This window comes from Pyrus communis, chromosome 11 (genome assembly GCF_041283825.1).
Source record: "Pyrus communis isolate YQ-2024b chromosome 11, ASM4128382v1, whole genome shotgun sequence".
Classification (NCBI taxonomy): domain Eukaryota; kingdom Viridiplantae; phylum Streptophyta; class Magnoliopsida; order Rosales; family Rosaceae; genus Pyrus; species Pyrus communis.
Window position 1 is genome coordinate 358,492 of NC_142575.1, and position 19,009 is coordinate 377,500.

A 19,009-nucleotide genomic window follows, 5' to 3' on the forward strand; every position below is an offset into this window, starting at 1 on the left:
ATGGTATCTTTGGGAAAGGCACGTAAACCTTTGCATATGTTACTTTGTTTTTTGTCATTTTCATGTTTCGTTTGTGAAGTTCATGGAAGTTTGTCATTTCAGGTTTCGTGGGGGAAGTTCCGGTTTTTCTTGCAAAGCCTCAAACTTACATGAATTTGAGTGGTGAATCTGTGACTGATATACTTTCTTTTTGTTGTGCTAACCCGGATAGCACCAAATCAATTTTTGGAACCAACTCAAGCTAACCCACAGGAAATATATCAAATATAGTGCAAGAACAAAATATAAAAGACACCAAGATTTTAACGAGGTTCCTCAACAGTCAGTGTAACTGGAGTACGTCCTCGGAGCAGTAGGAGCTCACCCAATAATCCACTATCAACCAAATGGGAGTTTACAAAGTGTTGGCAATCTCACAACCCTTAACCCCAATACACCCAAAAGCTCTCACACACCAAAGAAACAAATAGAGAAGAAAATATAGTGATTAATTTCTTCTCTATACAAAGCTCAAAGCTATTACAATTACTTTGATGGATGCTTACTAACCAAAGAGAAGAGCACATTCTTCTCTTCGAAATGGGGTTGCTGCTCCAGATTTCTTCTTCCTCTCTGCCCTCTGTTTTCAGCTCTCACTCTCTCCCACAAACAATGAGGATAATTGATATCCTTTAATTAAAACCCCAAAGCCATCCGTGGCTTTTCCCATGGGTCAAGACAAAAAACAATTCCATGTTTTCCTCCCCAAACCAAGGAAGACACAATGATGTTGTCCACCTTTTTTTTTCTTTTCAACAAACATCATCATTCCACTTGGCCACTAATACAACAATCTCCACCTTGGCCAAGTTCCGAAAACGCCATGATAAGCCAACCAACACAATTGACACAAAAAATCACTCCCAAACACTAGCAAGAGAACAACTCATGCCGAGCCAATTCTCCAAAACTCCTACTGCTCAATGCCTTCTTTAAATAGGCAAAATGCGAGCCAAGTTCAAGCAATGAACAAACTTGGCTACACCAACAACCTTAGTCAACATATCAGCGGGGTTGTCTTTAGTTGGAATCTTTTGGAGAATGATTTCCCCTTCACCAACAACTTCACAAACAAAGTGATAACGCACATCTATGTGCTTGGTCCTCGCATGATGAACCTGATACTTAGCCAAATAAATGGCACTCTGACTATCACAATGCACCTCCACCTGCTTCTGATCAACCCCCAAATCTCTAATCAGCCCATGTATCCAAATGGCCTCCTTTATAGCTTCAGCAACTGCCATATATTCAGCCTCTGTAGTAGACAAAGCAACAGACGACTGCAAAATGGACCTCCAACAAACTGGCCCTTTAGCCATAGTAAACACATAGCCTGTAGTAGACTTCCTTCCATCTAGATCACCTGCATAATCTGAATCAACATAACCAACTGCAAAATGACCAATACCAGAGTCATCTCTCTCAAAGCATAAACCAACGTCTCGAGTACCATGGAGATATCTCAATATCCATTTAGCTGCTTGCCAATGCTCTTTACCTGGATTATGCATATATCGACTCACCATGCCAACTGCATGAGCAATATCCGGTGTAGAGCATACCATTGCATACATCAAACTACCAACCAAATTTGCATATGGTATATCTTTCATTTGCAGCTTCTCTTTATCAGTTTTAGGACACTGTAGAGAACTTAATTTAAAATGAGGAGCCAAAGGGGTACTAACTGATTTGGTTGAATCATGAACTCCAAACTTCCGAATCAACTTCTCAAGGTATTGTCTTTGATTCAAGCATACCAAACCTTTCTCTCTGTCTCTAGTGATCTCCATGCCAAGGATCTTCTTTGCTTCACCAAGATCCTTCATCTCGAACTCATTCTTCATTTGCTTCTTCAATTTCTCAATCTCTTCGACATTCTTTGAGGCAATCAACATATCATCAACATATATCAATAAATAAATGAAAGACCCATCTTGCAACTTCTTGAAGTACACACAATGATCATATTGACTTCTAGAATAATTTTGGCCTCTCATAAATTTATCAAACCTCAAATACCATTGTCTTGGAGATTGCTTCAAGCCATAAAGTGATTTCTTCAACTTGCAAAACAAATTCTCTTTCCCTTTCACTTTATACCCATCCGGTTGACACATATAGATCTCTTCATTCAAATCACCATGTAGGAAAGCCGTCTTCACATCAAGTTGCACAAGTTCAAGATCATATTGTGCAACAAGAGCTAACATAATGCGAATTGAGGAGTGCTTCACAACTGGAGAAAAGATTTCATTGTAGTCAATGCCCTCCTTTTGTGCATACCCTTTAGCAACTAATCTTGCTTTGAATCTGACATTGCTTTTCTCAGCAACATCTTCCTTCTTGGCATACACCCATTTGCAACCAATAGCTTTCTTACCCTTAGGCAATTTAGCTAACTCCCAAGTCTTGTTCTTCAAGAGAGAATTCATCTCATCACCCATGGCATTGCACCACTTCTCCTTTTCCTCACTCTCAATGGCTTCCTCAAAATTGGATGGAATCTCATCAGTGATAATAGGAAGAGCAAAAGCAACATAGTCACTATACCGAGCTGGCTTGGTAATATTTCTCTTTCCTCTGTTCTTAGCAATAGACTCTTGAGGTGAAACTTGCTCTTCAACTTGAATAGAATCTTCAAGTTCAACTTCTTCAACATCCTCATGGTCTTCCACTTCTTCACTTGTAGTGGCTTCGACATCAGCGGAAATAGGATTTGAAGTACTAGAGGCAACTTTCTCAAGCTCCACCTGTTGGACATCTTTCACATTCTTCTCAGAGTCTCTAAACATATTTTCTTCATCAAATGTCACATCTCTACTGATTACAAGTTTTTTCATCTCTGGGCACCACAACCTGTAACCTTTGACACCACTACTAAAACCAAGAAAGATAGCCTTTTTGGCTCTAGGATCAAGTTTATTTTCAGTTACATGAAAATAAGCAGGTGAACCAAAAATACGAATATAGTCATAATCAGAAGAGGGTTTTCCAAACCATACCTCCATTGGTGTCTTACCCTGAACAGCAGCTGAAGGTAACCGGTTGATGATGTGACATGCATAAGTAACTGCCTCTGCCCAAAATGACTTGCTCAAACCCGACTGAGATAACATGCATCTAACCTTCTCAAGCAAGGTTCGATTCAATCTTTCTGCAACTCCATTTTGTTGTGGAGTTCCCTTGACACTGAAATGTCTTACAATCCCTTCTTCTTTGCAAACTTTAAAGAAAGGGTCGGATGTGTATTCACCACCATTATCCGATCTCAAAATCTTAATCTTTCTCCCAGTCTGGTTCTCAACCATTTTCTTCCAACCCAAGAAAATGCTCAACACCTCACTCTTGTGCTTCATAGTGTAGACCCAAGACCTTCTTGAATAATCATCAACAAAGGTCACAAACCAATGTCTACCACTCAAAGAGGGAGTCTTTGTAGGACCCCAAATATCTGAATGCACATAATCAAGAATGCCCTTCGTCTGATGTACAGCAGTACCAAACTTCACTCTAGTTTGCTTCCCCAAGACACAATGCTCACAGAAATCAAGCTTACAAGTCGTGGCACCTTTTAGAAGACCTTGTTTCACAAGCCCTTGTAGAGCTTTCTCACCGGCATGGCCTAATCTCATATGCCACAATCTAGTAGTATCAGAATCGGATGTGCCCATATTTTCTGAGACTACAGATGCTTCACCTGTCACAGTGCTTCCTTGCAATAAATACAAATGGCCACATCGAGGAGCTTTCATCACAACAAGTGCACCATAAGTCACCTTCAATGTCTGCCCATCTGAATGAAACCTGAAGCCCTTGGCTTCCAAAGTTCCCAAAGAAATAAGATTTTTCTTCAAATTCGGTACATACCGAACACCTGTCAACTCTTTAACTATGCCATCATGCAACTTCAAACGGACTGTACCAATCCCTTTTGTTGTGCAAGGATTGTCATCTCCCATGAACACAACACCGCCATCAAACTCTTTCAAGCTTGAAAACCAATCCTTGTGAGGAGTCATATGATGAGTACAACCCGTATCCAACACCCACTTAGTAGCACAATCAAATGATGAGGAAGTGGTTAAAGCAAAATCAGAAAAATCTGTTTCAACCTCAGCAACATTAGCTTCAGAACTTTCTTTGCCTTTGGTCTTCAATCTAGGACAATCTTTCTTCCAATGGCCCTTATTACGACAAAAGGCACATTCATCCCTTTCCAAAGGTTTTCTACCTTTAGAGTTTCCTCTAGGTCGAGACTGTGATTTTTTCCTGCAAGAAGAGGATCTCCTCTCCGATGATCTACCTCTAACAAATAAAGCTTCAGAGGTACTATCATGATTTTTATCTCTATGCCTCATTTCATAATTCATCAAGGCATTTGACACATCTTCAAATTTCACAGTTTATTTACCATGCATAATAGTGGTAACAAAATGCTCATAAGAGTCCGGCAAGGAATTCAACAATATTAAGGCCTTATCTTCATCCTTAATATCCTCATCTAAATTTAACAAGTCGGCAATCAACTTATTAAAAGCATCAAGGTGTCTAATCATTTTTGTACCTTCTTTGTATTGGAAGCGGTAGAGCTTTTTCTTCAAGTGTAGCCGGTTCTCTGCACTCTTCGTCATATACTTGTCTTCCAATTTTTGCCACAACACACTTGCCAAAGTCTCCCGCATCACAAAATACTTCTGAGTTTTTGCAAGGCACAACCGAATTGAAGAGCAAGCCCACAAATTTAATTTCTCCCATTCCATTTTCGACATAGCTTCAGGCTTCTCTCCCAAGGCGGCAAGAAGATCTTGTTGAGCCAACACATCTTTAACCTCACATTGCCACATCCCAAAGTTGTTTGTGCCATCAAACTTTTCAACTTCGAACTTTGCATTTTGCACCGTAGTTCTTGCAAACCCAGAGCTGCTTCCAAAAGGATTCTCATCTTGCCCGTCTGACATCTTTGGCAACTAGATAGTACCCAAGAGCAACCAGTGCTCTGATACCAATTGTTGTGCTAACCCGGATAGCACCAAATCAATTTTTGGAACCAACTCAAGCTAACCCACAGGAAATATATCAAATATAGTGCAAGAACAAAATATAAAAGACACCAAGATTTTAACGAGGTTCCTCAACAGTCAGTGTAACTGGAGTACGTCCTCGGAGCAGTAGGAGCTCACCCAATAATCCACTATCAACCAAATGGGAGTTTACAAAGTGTTGGCAATCTCACAACCCTTAACCCCAATACACACAAAAGCTCTCACACACCAAAGAAACAAATAGAGAAGAAAATATAGTGATTAATTTCTTCTCTATACAAAGCTCAAAGCTATTACAATTACTTTGATGGATGATTACTAACCAAAGAGAAGAGCAACTTCTTCTCTTCGAAATGGGGTTGCTGCTCCAGATTTCTTCTTCTTCTCTGCCCTCTGTTTTCAGCTCTCACTCTCTCCCACAAACAATGAGGATAATTGCTATCCTTTAATTAAAACCCCAAAGCCATCCGTGGCTTTTCCCATGGGTCAAGACAAAAAACAATTCCATGTTTTCCTCCCCAAACCAAGGAAGACACAATGATGTTGTCCACCTTTTTTTTTCTTTTCAACAAACATCATCATTCCACTTGGTCACTAATACAACACTTTTAACATCTGATGGAACTATGTTATTGTACTTCTATTTGCAAAGGCTATTCATTTATCTTGCCTTGCTACTTATGTTTATTACTTCCACTGCGATTTGAATGAACATACGTACCGAAATGGTATTTGTTCTGTGCATTTCATTCCTTCTAGCACACTTCCAATCCCATTTACTATTCCCGCGTGATTTTTTACTTCGTCACTTTTGTATGTTAGAGGCTTAGAGCTATTATTTAATGCTACTGGTTATGTAAGTAATGTTAGTAAAAGAGAGAGTGCATGGTTTAACTTGTATTTCTCTTTATTAAACTACAGACAGGACCTCTTGCTGCTTGTTTTTAGCTCTCTCTCAATCGTGTGCTTCTGGTACTTTCTTTTTCTGGTTTTAAGTTTTTCTGTACGTAGAGCATCTGTGCATATCTTTATAGTATTTATTTATTTATCCTCAACTGTAGTTTCATGATGACATGACCAAGTGAGGTACTTCGTCTTCACCCAAATGGAGGTCACCTATGCCAGAATGGGAATGATCAAATTTTTTGCTTTCGAGTTTTAAGCACATATGCTTCTATATGATTAAGAAATGGTGAAAAATGTCCTACCAAAAATGTTAGAACCTTTCTAGACACTGGTGTTTACATTGGTTATATATATAATTAAGAAGAAGAATCGTCGGTGAACTAATTATATAGGAGCTCCATGTGAGGATTGTTTACCATCACTACTTCTACACTGAGGAGTAAAGACCATGATTATGCGGTGTTACCAGAATTCTTATGGTCAAGCTTCCCTTTTTGGGGCTGATCACTTGATCAACCAATTAAGCACTCATATATAATTACCGAAAATGTATTAATTTTCATTTCCCTCTTGAAAGGCATTTCAATTTTGCCTTTTCTGCTTTCAAACTTAAGGAGAATAAGTGGACTACCGGTACTTATCACTGGATTTTGTTTTGTTGTTAGGCTGAAGAGTGTGATCTGTCACTTTCGAGGGAACAGAGAATTTCCTCGGCTAAGAATCAGTGAGCTTGAATTTCCAGATTTCATGAGTTTGAATGGGAGACCTCCTGGTCAAATGGATCCAAAAGCATTCTTGCTGCAAAAATTTCATGCAACAGCTCAAGGACGAGTGAGTATATGGTGGTTGTGTATTTGTCTCAGATAACATTTCTTACGTTCAAGGCATCCATATTCTTAGTTTGTTTCTCCTACTGCATAATAAGAATTACCACATAGCTAAGAATTTATAAAAACTATATGTTGAAAGATTCTACCACCGTTTGTTTGCTTGTTATTTACTTATTCAATTATGTCTAAACGTCGTTTGGTTCCTGTTATCATTCCTTGTATCCCAATGTAAGCCTAGTAATTACTTTCTGAGATACCGATGATGTGCCTATTTGATCTAGATTGATGCTGCTTTACAAGAGGGAGTTGATATAATGAAGGTCGTGCTTTCTAAAGGCTTTGCCGAAGGTGTTAGATGCTTACTCAGATCAGAAATACAAGCACCTAAGATTAGAAACCTTGCCAACATGAATTTGTAAATGAGTAAATGGTTTTCTTTCGGGATAACTCTTGGGTCGTGATTGTCGGATATATGGAAACTCGACAGGCGTTGGATCTAAAAACAAGAGGACGTACATGTGTTGCACTGTTGATAATCCACGTCATCGATTAACGATATAAGGTTCTGACAACTCACCCCCCCCCCTACGTAAACCATCATGTAAAGTCCAATTTGCAACAAATAATTACATAAATTCCAATTCAATGGTTTTCCCAGACCAATTAGTAATATAAAGAATTTGATATAGGAAACGAAGATGTTGTAAGATTTAATCCAACAAACATCAAAGCTCCCAGAAAAAGGTAAACAAGCAAGGTCTTAGACAATAAAAAGAAAAAAGAAAAAATGCAACTCTTACCATATTTGAGTACATTTTCACATTCGCATTGCATTCCTTGTACGGGAAGCATGTTGCGAGATGATTGTTAACAATCCAAAAAAAAAGTCCAATCAATGTTTTTGCATACCTGATAGGATTTAATAATGAAAAGGAAATAAAACATGTAAGTACAAAATTGGTAAGATTTTAGCGGTTTTAAACAGGAAAGACTTGAACTTTTTAACCTTTTGATCAATGAATTAATGTCGTGGCTTCCCCAAAAAAAAAAAAAAAAAAAAAAAAAGAAAAGTACTTGAGAGTGTATTCAAAGAAATCTATTCCTTCTTCATGAGGGTGGAACCTAACTCAACTTGGGTAAGTTTTCGCATATAAATATGGGAGTACATCCACCTAACAAACACACAAGCCCAAGCACATCTCCGTACGTAGGATTCTTTCAAAGATCACACAGCATAACACTTTGGAAATTTCAAACCTTTTTCGATTTTGTTGCTTCGTTTGTTCAAGAAAGAAGACGATATCTTAGGATAAAAACGAACAAGAGGAATGCCAAGAACAACAAACGAGAGAGACTGGGTTTGGAGACTGGAAAACCCAAACTTTACGGGTGTACGATAATGAGGAGATGGTTGAACGTCCAGTAACGTACGCTCTTGGCCTCTACTGGATGTTAAACGACATGCTGACGGATGTCGCGTTGACGATTAAAAACAAACTGGAAGTTGATATAGGGAAGGTTGATGATGCCATAACTATTTGCTTTGCCAATAAGAGCCACGAGAAGTTTAGTATTTTATGCAAAGAGCTCGAATTGTCAAAGAAGTTTGTTCCTTATTGCAAAGAAATCATAGTGTCAAAGGCTGACGGAAATAAATTGCATAAGAAGGTAAAAAGTTTGATATGTTAAATGTGTTGTAATCGTGGCGGCCATCGATTGAGCACACGGGTTCAATAATTTGATTGTTACAAATTTCAGGTATTCTCTAGAGACAATAAGAACCCGCAAACTGACTCCAGTGATCACAAATCAAAGGAACTGTGGGTGAGAATACTATTGAAACCAGATTTGGCAACATATAACATGTCATGTCACATATAACATGACAAGCCTTAACGGTGACATTGTTGGTTTGATAAAGAAACGAGTGATTGACATAGCTGGCTGCCTCGGAGAGACGGTGGAGGTTAAGCTAAATGGAAGGGACGTCGGCACAAAATCATTCTCTACATATGTTGATCTATACTTAAAACCTAGAGCTTTTCATTTTGTCAACATTCCAAGGTTAATTATTGTTTATATGAAACTTTTGGTTCTAAATTTATCCTCTTATTTTTTTTTCTTATAATTATTTAGAAAGTTTTTTTTTTTTTTTTTAACTCAATCCACTCAATTTGCCAGGATAACCATGAAAATTAGCGATGACATGGAGATCTGTGTGACTCTGAGCAACGGACATTTCCAACAGGTTTATTACATATGAGAGCCCAAATATATGCGACTGTTTTGCACATGTGAAATTTTGAGTCTCGTGTTGTCGGACTTTATTTCACTATAGGTCAGTTTTGTCAACTTAGTCAATACAAGCCACGGTGGAGATAATGTTGATGTCGTTAGCAATGCGATCGCAAAACATCTTTTCGAAACTATCAAAGAAAAGGATGAGAATTCAACCTTAAATTTAGATGAGAATGAGAATGAGAATGAGAATCAAAACTTAAATTTAGACAAGGACGAGAATCCAAACCTAAATTCAGATGAGGACGAGAATCCAAACCAAGATTCAGATGTTGTGAAGAATCATTTATGGATTTTTTTTAACGTTAAATTTCGCAATCCTGTGTTTAATCTCCCAGCAAAAGATACTTTTGATCATCCGCGCCATACTATAGCATTTACCAAAACATTTGAACTTTCAGAAGATTTCTTAAAGGAAGGTATATATATGTATAAGCAATGCGATCAATGATTCAAGTTCAACTACTATAGTAAACTGGAATACTCTAACCTTGATTCTCACATCTATATTATTTTTCAGTGGTAGACTCATCAATTGTCAATATTTTGAAGAGACGTTTTGGCATGTATGAAGAGGAAGAAAATCTTCAGGTAGAAAACTTGACGGATGCATATTTTCCCCGCCGGGGGAGTGGGTGGTGGGGAGGAAGGGATTGCACCTTGATTTTCGTAGAAGGAAATTCAGCTGAGTCGCTTGCAGTAAGTCATCTGTTTTGTAAACTTTTGTAGAGTCAACAAATTTTTTTTTATTTGGTTCCCGTTGTATAGTATGTTAACTTAAGTCGATCCAAATTCAAAAACAGACGACAGGGCTCAGTATTCTGGGTCGGGACACTTTTGGTGTGTTTAGGTTGCAAGGTAAATTGCTCAATGTAAGAGAAAATAGCAAAGACAATAAGATAATTGACAAAATCATGACAAGTATGGGGGTACAGAAAAATAAAATCTACGAGGGTGAGGATTACGCTGATTCATTACACTACGGCAAAGTAATGATTATGACAGATTTGTTGGTATTCTAAAGTTTACTAACTCAATACCAAAATATGTGGGTGATAAGTTTACAAACTCTATCACACCTCTCACTTTCACTCTCAATAAAATTGGACAAAGAAATAGAGAAAGGAGGGAAGCAACAAGCTTTGAAAAAAAAACACTTGGACTTAGATATATGAAAAGAGAGTTTACAAAAATCAATAGTTTACAAGCTGAAAATGAGAATGGGAAATGGGATTCGGATGATATGCACTAAGGCTTAGCAAGATGGCCTATTTATACAAAAACTGAAAAAATAAACAATCCAACAATACATATAATGAATGATGGTGTTCCACATCTTTACACCCTTTCAAACACATGCAGCAACTTTGATAGTTGGCATACACATGCATTGCATCATGGCAGGTTGTAATACCTTCCTTTCGGCTAACACATGGAGGCACACTGCTGTCTTCCTGCTAGCACATCACATGGCAGCACACTTGCTGTCTTTCATCACCATTTGGCTGAATAATGAAGGAGCAATGATGATTATATTTTGCTGGAAACAATCTGTAAAGAAAGGTTAGCATCACATGAACAGATCACATGACTTTTAATTTGAATTTCCAACATGCCCCCTCAAATTAAAACGCCTTCATGCCTAGCATTTCACGTAACAGCCGGAATGATTCAACTGGTAATGGCTTAGTGAAGATGTCTGCCACTTGTTCCTTCGTGTGACAATAGACAAGCTCAATTGTCTTTTGCTTCACATGGTCCCTTAGAAAATGGAACCTGGTATCAATGTGCTTGCTCCTTCCATGTTGAACAGGATTCTTTGCAAGCTTGATTGCAGACATGTTATCCACATGAATCACAGTCGATTCCACTTGTGGATGACACACTGACTTCAACAGATTTCTTAACCAAATTGCCTCACACACGGTTGAGACTACATCAACATACTCGGCTTCACACGATTACAAAGCAACAATTGATTGCTTCTTTGAAGTCCATGAGAAAGCTATTGATCCTAGAAAAAACACATAGCCAGTTGTGCTTTTCCTTTCATCTTGGTCACCTCCCCAATCACTATCTGAATAACCAAATAATTTTGCATCTTCACCAAAATTATAAAATAGACCATAGTTTAGAGTACCTCTTATGTACCTTAAAATTCTCTTGGCGGCCAGCCAATGAGACTCCCTTGGTGTTTCCATGTATCGACTCACGAGTCCAACACCATAAACTATATCAGGTCTTGTGATTGTAAGGTACCTTAGGCTTCCAACCAAGCTTTTGTACATGGTTGAGTTTACAAACTCACCTTCTCCTTCCTTGGACAGCTTCAATCCAGTTGCAACTGGAGTGTTGACAATATTGCACTTGTCCATATTGAATTTCTCCAATATATCTCTCATGTACTTTTGTTGAGAGATGTAGATACCGTCACTTTCTTGCTTCACCTCTATGCCAAGAAAGTATGACATTAATCCATTGTCAGTCATCTCGAATTCACTGAACATGGATTGCTTGAACTCATAGAACATTGCTTCATTGTTTCCTGTAAACAACAAGTCATCTACATAGAGACAAATAATTAAGAACTCCCATTTTTCACCGTTCTTCATGTAAACTGAATGCTCGTATAGACATTTCTGAAATCCATTTTGGTGAAGGTAGTTGTCAATCCTTGAGTTCCAAGCTCGTGGTGCTTGCTTGAGGCCATACAAAGCTTTCTTCAAACGATACACCTTATCTTCTTTTCCTTGTACTTGGAAGCCTTCTGGTTGTTCCACGTACACTTCTTCCTCAAGAACTCCATTAAGGAAGGCTGACTTGACATCTAATTGATAAATTTTCCATTTATGCTAAGCGGCAAGAGAGATTAGTAATCTTACCGTGTCAAGTCTTGCAACTGGAGCATAGACTTCATCATAGTCCACTCCATACTTCTGTTTGTAGCCCTTTGCTACAAGCCTTGATTTGTATCGATCCACACTTCCATTTGCAATGCGTTTGATCTTGTAAACCCACTTGAAACCAATAGCCTTCTGATTTGGTGGGAGCTTTGTTAACTCCCAAGTGTCATTCTTCTCGATGGCATGGATCTCTTCTTCCATGGCTTTCTTCCAACAATCTTCTTCCACAGCTTCATTGAATGAGAGAGGCTCATGGTCTGCATAGAAGCAGAAAAAATTGGTTTCTTCTTCTTCTTGTCCATAAATCTCTGTGAGACTCCTTAACCTCACTGGAGTTGAGGAGCTGCTTTCCTCACTAGATGTAGGACCACTCCTTGCAATTTTGTGCACTGGAGTTGTTGTGATTGTTTGAGCAGGCTGTTGCTCAATAGGTGGTACAACTTCTGGTTCTTCAAAATCAGTGGAGACGATATTCTCTTTATTGACTTCTTTGTTGTTCCACTTCCATGTCTCTTCCTCATTGAAGATGACATCTCTACTAACCACTAGTTTGCCAATTAGTGGGTTGTAGAGCTTGTATGCCTTGGACTCTTCACTATAGCCCACAAACACACACTTCTCACCTCTATCATCAAGTTTCCTCCTCTTGGCTTCTGGAACTTGAGCATATGCAACACACCCAAAAATTCTTAGGTGTGTAACATTCGGCTTGTATCCACTCCAAGCCTCTTGTGGTGTCATCTTTTTGACACTCTTTGTTGGACATCGATTCAACAAATAAATCGAACAAGCTACAGCTTCTACCCATAACTCTTTTGGAAAATTCTTCTCCTTAAGCATGGACCTTGTCATGTCAAGGATGGTTCGATTCTTTCTTTCGGCTATCCCATTTTGCTGTGGGGTATAGGCAGCAGTAAGTTGATGCCTAATTCCTTACTCCTTGCAGTATGCTTGGAAAGCATTGGAGGTGTACTCTCCACCTCTATCTGATCTCACAGCCACAAGCTTGTGGTTACTTTCAGCCTCTGTGAGTGCCTTGAACTCCTTGAAAATTTTTAGGGCAGCTGACTTCTCCTTGAGAAAATAGACCCAAGTCTTTCTACTGAAATCATCAATGAAGGTAATAAAATACCTATTACCTCCATAAGACATGGGATCCAATGGACCACATATATCTGTGTGCACCAACTGCAGTGATGCCTTTGCTCTCCATGTATCACCAACATGGAACGATAGTCGTGCTTGCTTGCCAAGCACACAACCTTCACATACTTGGCGTGTGGCTTCAATTTGGGGTAGACCACGAACCATTCCTCCACTTGACAGCAACTTTAGGCCATTGAAATGAAGATGGCCAAATCGAAGATGCCATTTCCATGACTCATCTTCCATTACACCGATGTTGCAGCTTCCAATCTTTGTGTTCAAATTCAACGGAAACATCCGGTTCTTTGACATTCGAACACGTGCAATAAGTTTTCTCCTTGCATTCCTGAGAGTGAGAAGCATGTTCTCCATATGTATAATGTACCCTTTCTGGAGCAGTTGACCAATGCTCAGAATGTTGCTTTTCATACCTGGTATGTAGTAGGTATCGGAGATGTATTCTTCTCTACCATCCTTCTGGATGATCTTGATCTTCCCTTCAACTGGCAACTTTGAGGAGTCACCAAGACTTACAGATCCATAGGCCCCATCTTTGAGTTCGGCAAAGAACTCCTTCTTTCCACACATGTGATTGCTTGCACCAGAGTCCAAATACCAAACATCTTGTTGGCTACTGGAATCATGGTGTGCTAGCAAGACTGTAAGTTCTTCATCAGTATTTCCACTTGATTCTGCCATGTTGACATGCTCACCATTTTTATGTGAACATTCATTGGCATAATGTCCATATTGCTTACAGTTGTGACACTAGATATGCGCATTTCCTCGAGTAGATCTCCACTCTTGAGACTGACCTTGATTTTGTGCATAGCCTCGACCTCTTCCTCGGGCTCGTCCTCGGCTACGGTTGGATGAACTCCCACGACGTGAGTTCCACTACCCACGACCTTTATTTGGTTTGTCAATATTCAACTTTGACTCCAAAGCTTGCTCTAGCGTTGTGGGGCTTGCATTCTTCTGAATGCGTTGCTCGTGAACTATGAGGGATCCTAGCAATTCCTCTGTGCTCATTGTCTCCAAATCCTTCGATTCCTCAATGGCAGTCACCACATGCTCAAAGTTGGATGTGAGTGACCGAAGGATTTTCTCCACAACTCGTACTTCATCGAGTTTCTCGCCATTTCTCCTCATCTGATTTACTATCGCAATGAGCCTTGTGTGACAGTCGGAGATACTCTCTCTTTCATTCATGTGAGCAGTTTCAAAATCTGTTCGAAGTGACTGTAACCTCACTTTCTTGACTCGATCTACTCCTTTGTAGATTGTACTGAGTGTATCCCATACTTGCTTGCTCGTTGTTGCTTCTGCAACCTTCTCGAACGTTGAATCTTCCAAACCCTGGTATAGAAGATACAGCGCATTTTGGTCCTTCTTTCGTAAGTCCTTGAGAGTGTTCCTTTGATCCGCAGTATATACGGCTTCTTGCTCGGCAGTGGGTACAACATACCCACTACTGACAACTTCCCATAGCTCATGTGATCCAAACAATGCTTTGAATTGGATGCACCATCTTTCATAATTTTCTTTCTTCAATGTGGGAACTTGGAGTTGCACTAAGTTGGACCCCATAACTGCTGCACCTGCCAGAATGGTATTCTGGCTCTGATACCAATTGTTGGTATTCTAAAGTTTACTAACTCAATACCAAAATATGTGGGTGATAAGTTTACAAACTCTATCACACCTCTCACTTTCACTCTCAATAAAATTGGACAAAGAAATAGAGAAAGGAGGGAAGCAACAAGCTTTGAAAAAAAAACACTTGGACTTAGATATATGAAAAGAGAGTTTACAAAAATCAATAGCTTACAAGCTGAAAATGAGAATGGGAAATGGGATTCGGATGATATGCACTAAGGCTTAGCAAGATGGCCTATTTATACAAAAACTGAAAAAATAAACAATCCAACAATACATATAATGAATGATGGTGTTCCACATCTTTACACCCTTTCAAACACATGCAGCAACTTTGATAGTTGGCATACACATGCATTGCATCATGGCAGGTTGTAATACCTTCCTTTCGGCTAACACATGGAAGCACACTGCTGTCTTCCTGCTAGCACATCACATGGCAGCACACTTGCTGTCTTTCATCACCATTTGGTTGAATAATGAAGGAGCAATGATGATTATATTTTGCTGGAAACAATCTGTAAAGAAAGGTTAGCATCACATGGACAGATCACATGACTTTTAATTTGAATTTCCAACAAGATCAGGCTAGATGCCTTAATTTTCATAATTTTTTTTTTGTTTTATTGCTTACCGTTTATATTGTACACCACTTAGTGGGATAAGGTTTTGTTATTGTTGTTTGATTGTTTCTACTTACCGTTTATATTGTACACGACAACTTCAAATTTTCAATACATACGGTTTATCTTGATGACTGCTAAGAGAAAGCTTAACGTATGTGCTTGTGTAGGATGATGATGGTTTCCACATCAAAGGACTTTTGATTAACCTTTTCCATTGCCTTTGCCCCTCACTTCTTAAAATTGAGGGGTTTTTGGCTGAGTTTGTAACTCCTTGTATCAAGGTTAGTTTACATAATTTAACTAGTATGCCTAGTAAATTTAATATGATCGATCAATGGAAGATTGTCAAGGGTATCTATAACTTGTATTAACATTTGTACAGGTGACTAAGGAACATGATCAAAAATACTTTGATTCTACCAAAAGCCATGAGGAGTGGAAGAAGACACAGGACAATAACGCTAGTGACTGGTCGACTAATCACTACAAGGTACATATTAGTTTGTGTCTTCAATTTATTCTTGGGATTGTGCGATGCATATTGTCATAAATAGTTTGTTCTTGTATGATATTTCATGTCCTTTAGGGTTTGGGAACATTCTCCCCTGAGGAAGAAGGGAAAGATTTTTTTCGAAATCTTGAGAATCATAGGAAATACTTTGTTTGGGATGATAGAGCTGATGAGGCGATTGATCTTGCCTTTAATAAGAAAATAGCAGATGATAGGAAAGGGTGGCTTAACAACTGTATTCGTATGGAGCTGAAGCGGGAGTGGGAGGAGCAGCGTAGTAACCGAGTTAATGATGGGGATGAAGAAAACCACAACGACGAGGATGAGGAGACGCATACAAACTATACTGATTTTTTTAACAAGAAGTATATAAAGTATTGCATTGCTGCTCTGAAAAGGACAATTCCATCAATAGTTGATGGATTGAAACCCGGTAAAAGGAATATTTTGTTCAACGCTTTGAAGAATAAGTTAATCGGAATAACAAAATTGGAAGCGTTTTCTAAGTCTGTCGATCACCATAGTTCGAGTAATGTCGCCAGCATAACTATGGGAATGACTCAAAATTATGTGGGAAGCAACAATGTCAATCTCTTTATTCCCCATGGCAATTATGGAACACGAGGCCGGGTAAGAATGTCACTCATTGAACAAGCTTCAATGACGTTGATCATGAATGTGTAATGTAACTCTTAAATTCCATGACAACCTTTTGTTTTACACACATATATTCCTTTTTCCTTTCTACTTTTAGGGGGGCGAAGACCAGTCAGCACCTCGTTATCTACACATTGAGCTTTCTCCTATTGCAAGATTGATTTTCCTAGATGACGAAAGCTCAGATCAACAAGGCAAAGAAGTTAAACCCGGAAGGTACGTAGTTTGTTTGAATATTTTTACTAACATTACTCTTCTTTCCTTCCTTAAAAGTTTAGGTGGTAAATTATTGAAATTGTTCTCTTTGGGATGACTTTTTTTGTTTGCCATGTAGGTATTTTCCAATAATATACCCATGGTCCTTGTTAATGGTTGTGAAGGAATTGGAGTTGGGTGGAATACCAGTGTCCCCAGTTACCACCCGATACACATCATCAAGAACATGATGCGTTTAATTGATTCCAAAGGGAATGTAGACAAATTGCCGGTGGAAATGCGCCCGTGGTATAAAGGTTTTCATGGAAGGATAGAGGGTAGCCAGTCCAGCGATGGTGACTACACCTCTTACGGGTGCATACAAGAAAGCAACGAAATGTTAAAGATTACGGAGTTGCCAATCCGTAAGTGGACGGACAAGTATTTGAAATTTCTTAATTCAGTCGCCGAACACAATGTAGAGGCCAAAGATCATTTCATTAAGGTAAAATTTTCCAGTATAAAAAGTTAACATCAAATTTGGTTTGTAATTTGTAGTTATTTTCAGTTTCGAATAAAACAGTAATACATGCTCCAGGGTTACAAAAAATACGGAGATGATACGAGTCCAATAGACATCCGTGTCAAGCTGTCGGGTAAACAACTTAGGGAAGCCAAGCAAGAGGGTTTGGAAAAAAAGTTCAAACTTGATAAGAAACTAAAGACTTCAAACATGGTCTTGTTTCAAAAAGACAACAGCTTGAAGCTCTATCGTACCCCACAAGAGAGTGCGATTTAACATCATCATCATCATCATCATTATTATTATTATTATTATTATTATTATTATTATTATTTTGCTTCTTGCAGAAATATATATATATATATATATATATATATATATATATATATATATAACCTGATTTTTATTTTTATTTTCACGACTGCGGTTCTTGTGGAATTTTATAAAATTGGAATGGAACAATATCAGACCAGATTGGTAAGTTCATTTCTGGAATTGAACGATATGAGACCAGATTGGTGAGTAAATTCATGTTTTGCATATCTGTCAACTGATTAATTTTCTATCATGCATGCAGAATAATCTTCGAAACAAGAAGGCCGCTGAAGTTTTGAAATTGAGGAGCGAGCTTGACTTTGTTAAGAGATATCGTGAGGGAAACATCATTCTATCAAACGACCACATGCAGAAGAATGTTGATTTGCTGGAACATATAAAACATCAAGGTTTCGAAGACAATCCAGAGAATCTTGCATCCCTGAAACCTGTATCCTTAACCAAAGAAAGTGAGACAGCCCTTAAAAAAGAATTGGCAAAGATGGAAGAGGAACTTAACAAGGTGGAAAACAAGGCTGCAGCCACAGTATGGATAGAAGATCTACAAGTTCTTGAAAATGAACTACTTAAGGATAAATTTTTCCGGCTTACCGACTAATGACATTAAAGACGTGGCCAGGCTTGAATATAGTAGACCTATCAAAACTAATGCTTAGCGACATCAACAGGGTGCTACCATGACCGGACCTTACTCTTCATATCAGATAAAGCTCTTCTATGGTTTTCGAATTCCATGACACTAGAAAATCAATGAAATTGTTGGAAACGTTGCTCTCTCTGGAAGATACATATGAAATTCTTAATTTATAATTCATAACTTTTGCTTATACAATCGATTATCTTTCAAGATTCAATTTTGTTATTATGAATTCTAAGATACAAATTTTACTCGTGGTTTCATTTTTTTTTTATCTTATGGAATTTGATTTGGGTTTGGTAACGGTAAAAACATGAAAGAAAGCAAAAAGAATATCTGATTTCTGATCGTTTGTGGAGATTATAGCTTTTCCATGATTTTTGTTACAAGTCTTCACCAAAATACCTCAGCCCCATGTTGAATAAGAAGAGTATCCAAGATAACTCTAATGATCCCAAGAAGAAGAAAATAGAGCACACTCTTAAAGAAAGCTCACAAAACAAACTAATTAGCAAAGTTTTTCTTATTTAGCTCTACGCTTTGTTTTTCCTTGGATGATATACAATGCTTGGGGACTTGGGTATTTATAGCAAACCAAATGAAAGCTACACCACACACTTAATTAAACTAAGTTTATTTACTACCACACAAAACACATTAATTGCACCTAATTATGTTGTCTTCCACACAACCTT

The 19,009-nt window shown here is 38.4% G+C and overlaps 2 protein-coding genes and 1 pseudogene across 2 annotated transcripts; all 3 read left to right on the forward strand.

Annotated features, from left to right (window-relative positions):
- LOC137743262 (peptidyl-tRNA hydrolase, mitochondrial-like) lies at positions 1–7,234 on the forward strand (annotated as a pseudogene).
- Positions 7,235–8,230: 996 nt separating this feature from the next.
- LOC137743261 (DNA topoisomerase 2-like) lies at positions 8,231–16,908 on the forward strand. The gene is made up of 11 exons (XM_088679465.1): positions 8,231–8,491; positions 8,582–8,647; positions 8,745–8,887; positions 9,005–9,071; positions 9,162–9,540; positions 9,642–9,712; positions 15,623–15,736; positions 15,838–15,945; positions 16,042–16,596; positions 16,721–16,839; positions 16,902–16,908. The coding sequence occupies exons 1-11, from the start codon at positions 8,231–8,233 to the stop codon at positions 16,906–16,908; spliced, it is 1,890 nt and encodes a 629-aa protein (XP_088535591.1).
- Positions 16,909–16,978: 70 nt separating this feature from the next.
- Positions 16,979–17,623, forward strand: LOC148692608 (DNA topoisomerase 2-like). The gene is made up of 2 exons (XM_088679374.1): positions 16,979–17,323; positions 17,417–17,623. Exons 1-2 carry the CDS (start codon positions 16,979–16,981, stop codon positions 17,615–17,617), a joined length of 546 nt encoding a protein of 181 aa, XP_088535500.1. The 3' UTR covers positions 17,618–17,623.
- The last annotated feature ends 1,386 nt before the right edge of the window (positions 17,624–19,009 follow it).

Bases quoted from the DNA above. Each gene is read 5' to 3' on its own strand.
- LOC148692608 (XM_088679374.1), top strand. From the start codon at position 16,979: ATGGTCCTTGTTAATGGTTGTGAAGGAATTGGAGTTGGGTGGAATACC. The intron at 17,324-17,416 runs GTAAAATTTTCC...TACATGCTCCAG, and splicing joins CCAAAGATCATTTCATTAAG to GGTTACAAAAAATACGGAGA.
- LOC137743261 (XM_088679465.1), top strand. From the start codon at position 8,231: ATGGTTGAACGTCCAGTAACGTACGCTCTTGGCCTCTACTGGATGTTA. The intron at 8,888-9,004 runs GTTAATTATTGT...TCAATTTGCCAG, and splicing joins CATTTTGTCAACATTCCAAG to GATAACCATGAAAATTAGCG. The intron at 16,597-16,720 runs GTAAGAATGTCA...TTCTACTTTTAG, and splicing joins ATTATGGAACACGAGGCCGG to GGGGGCGAAGACCAGTCAGC.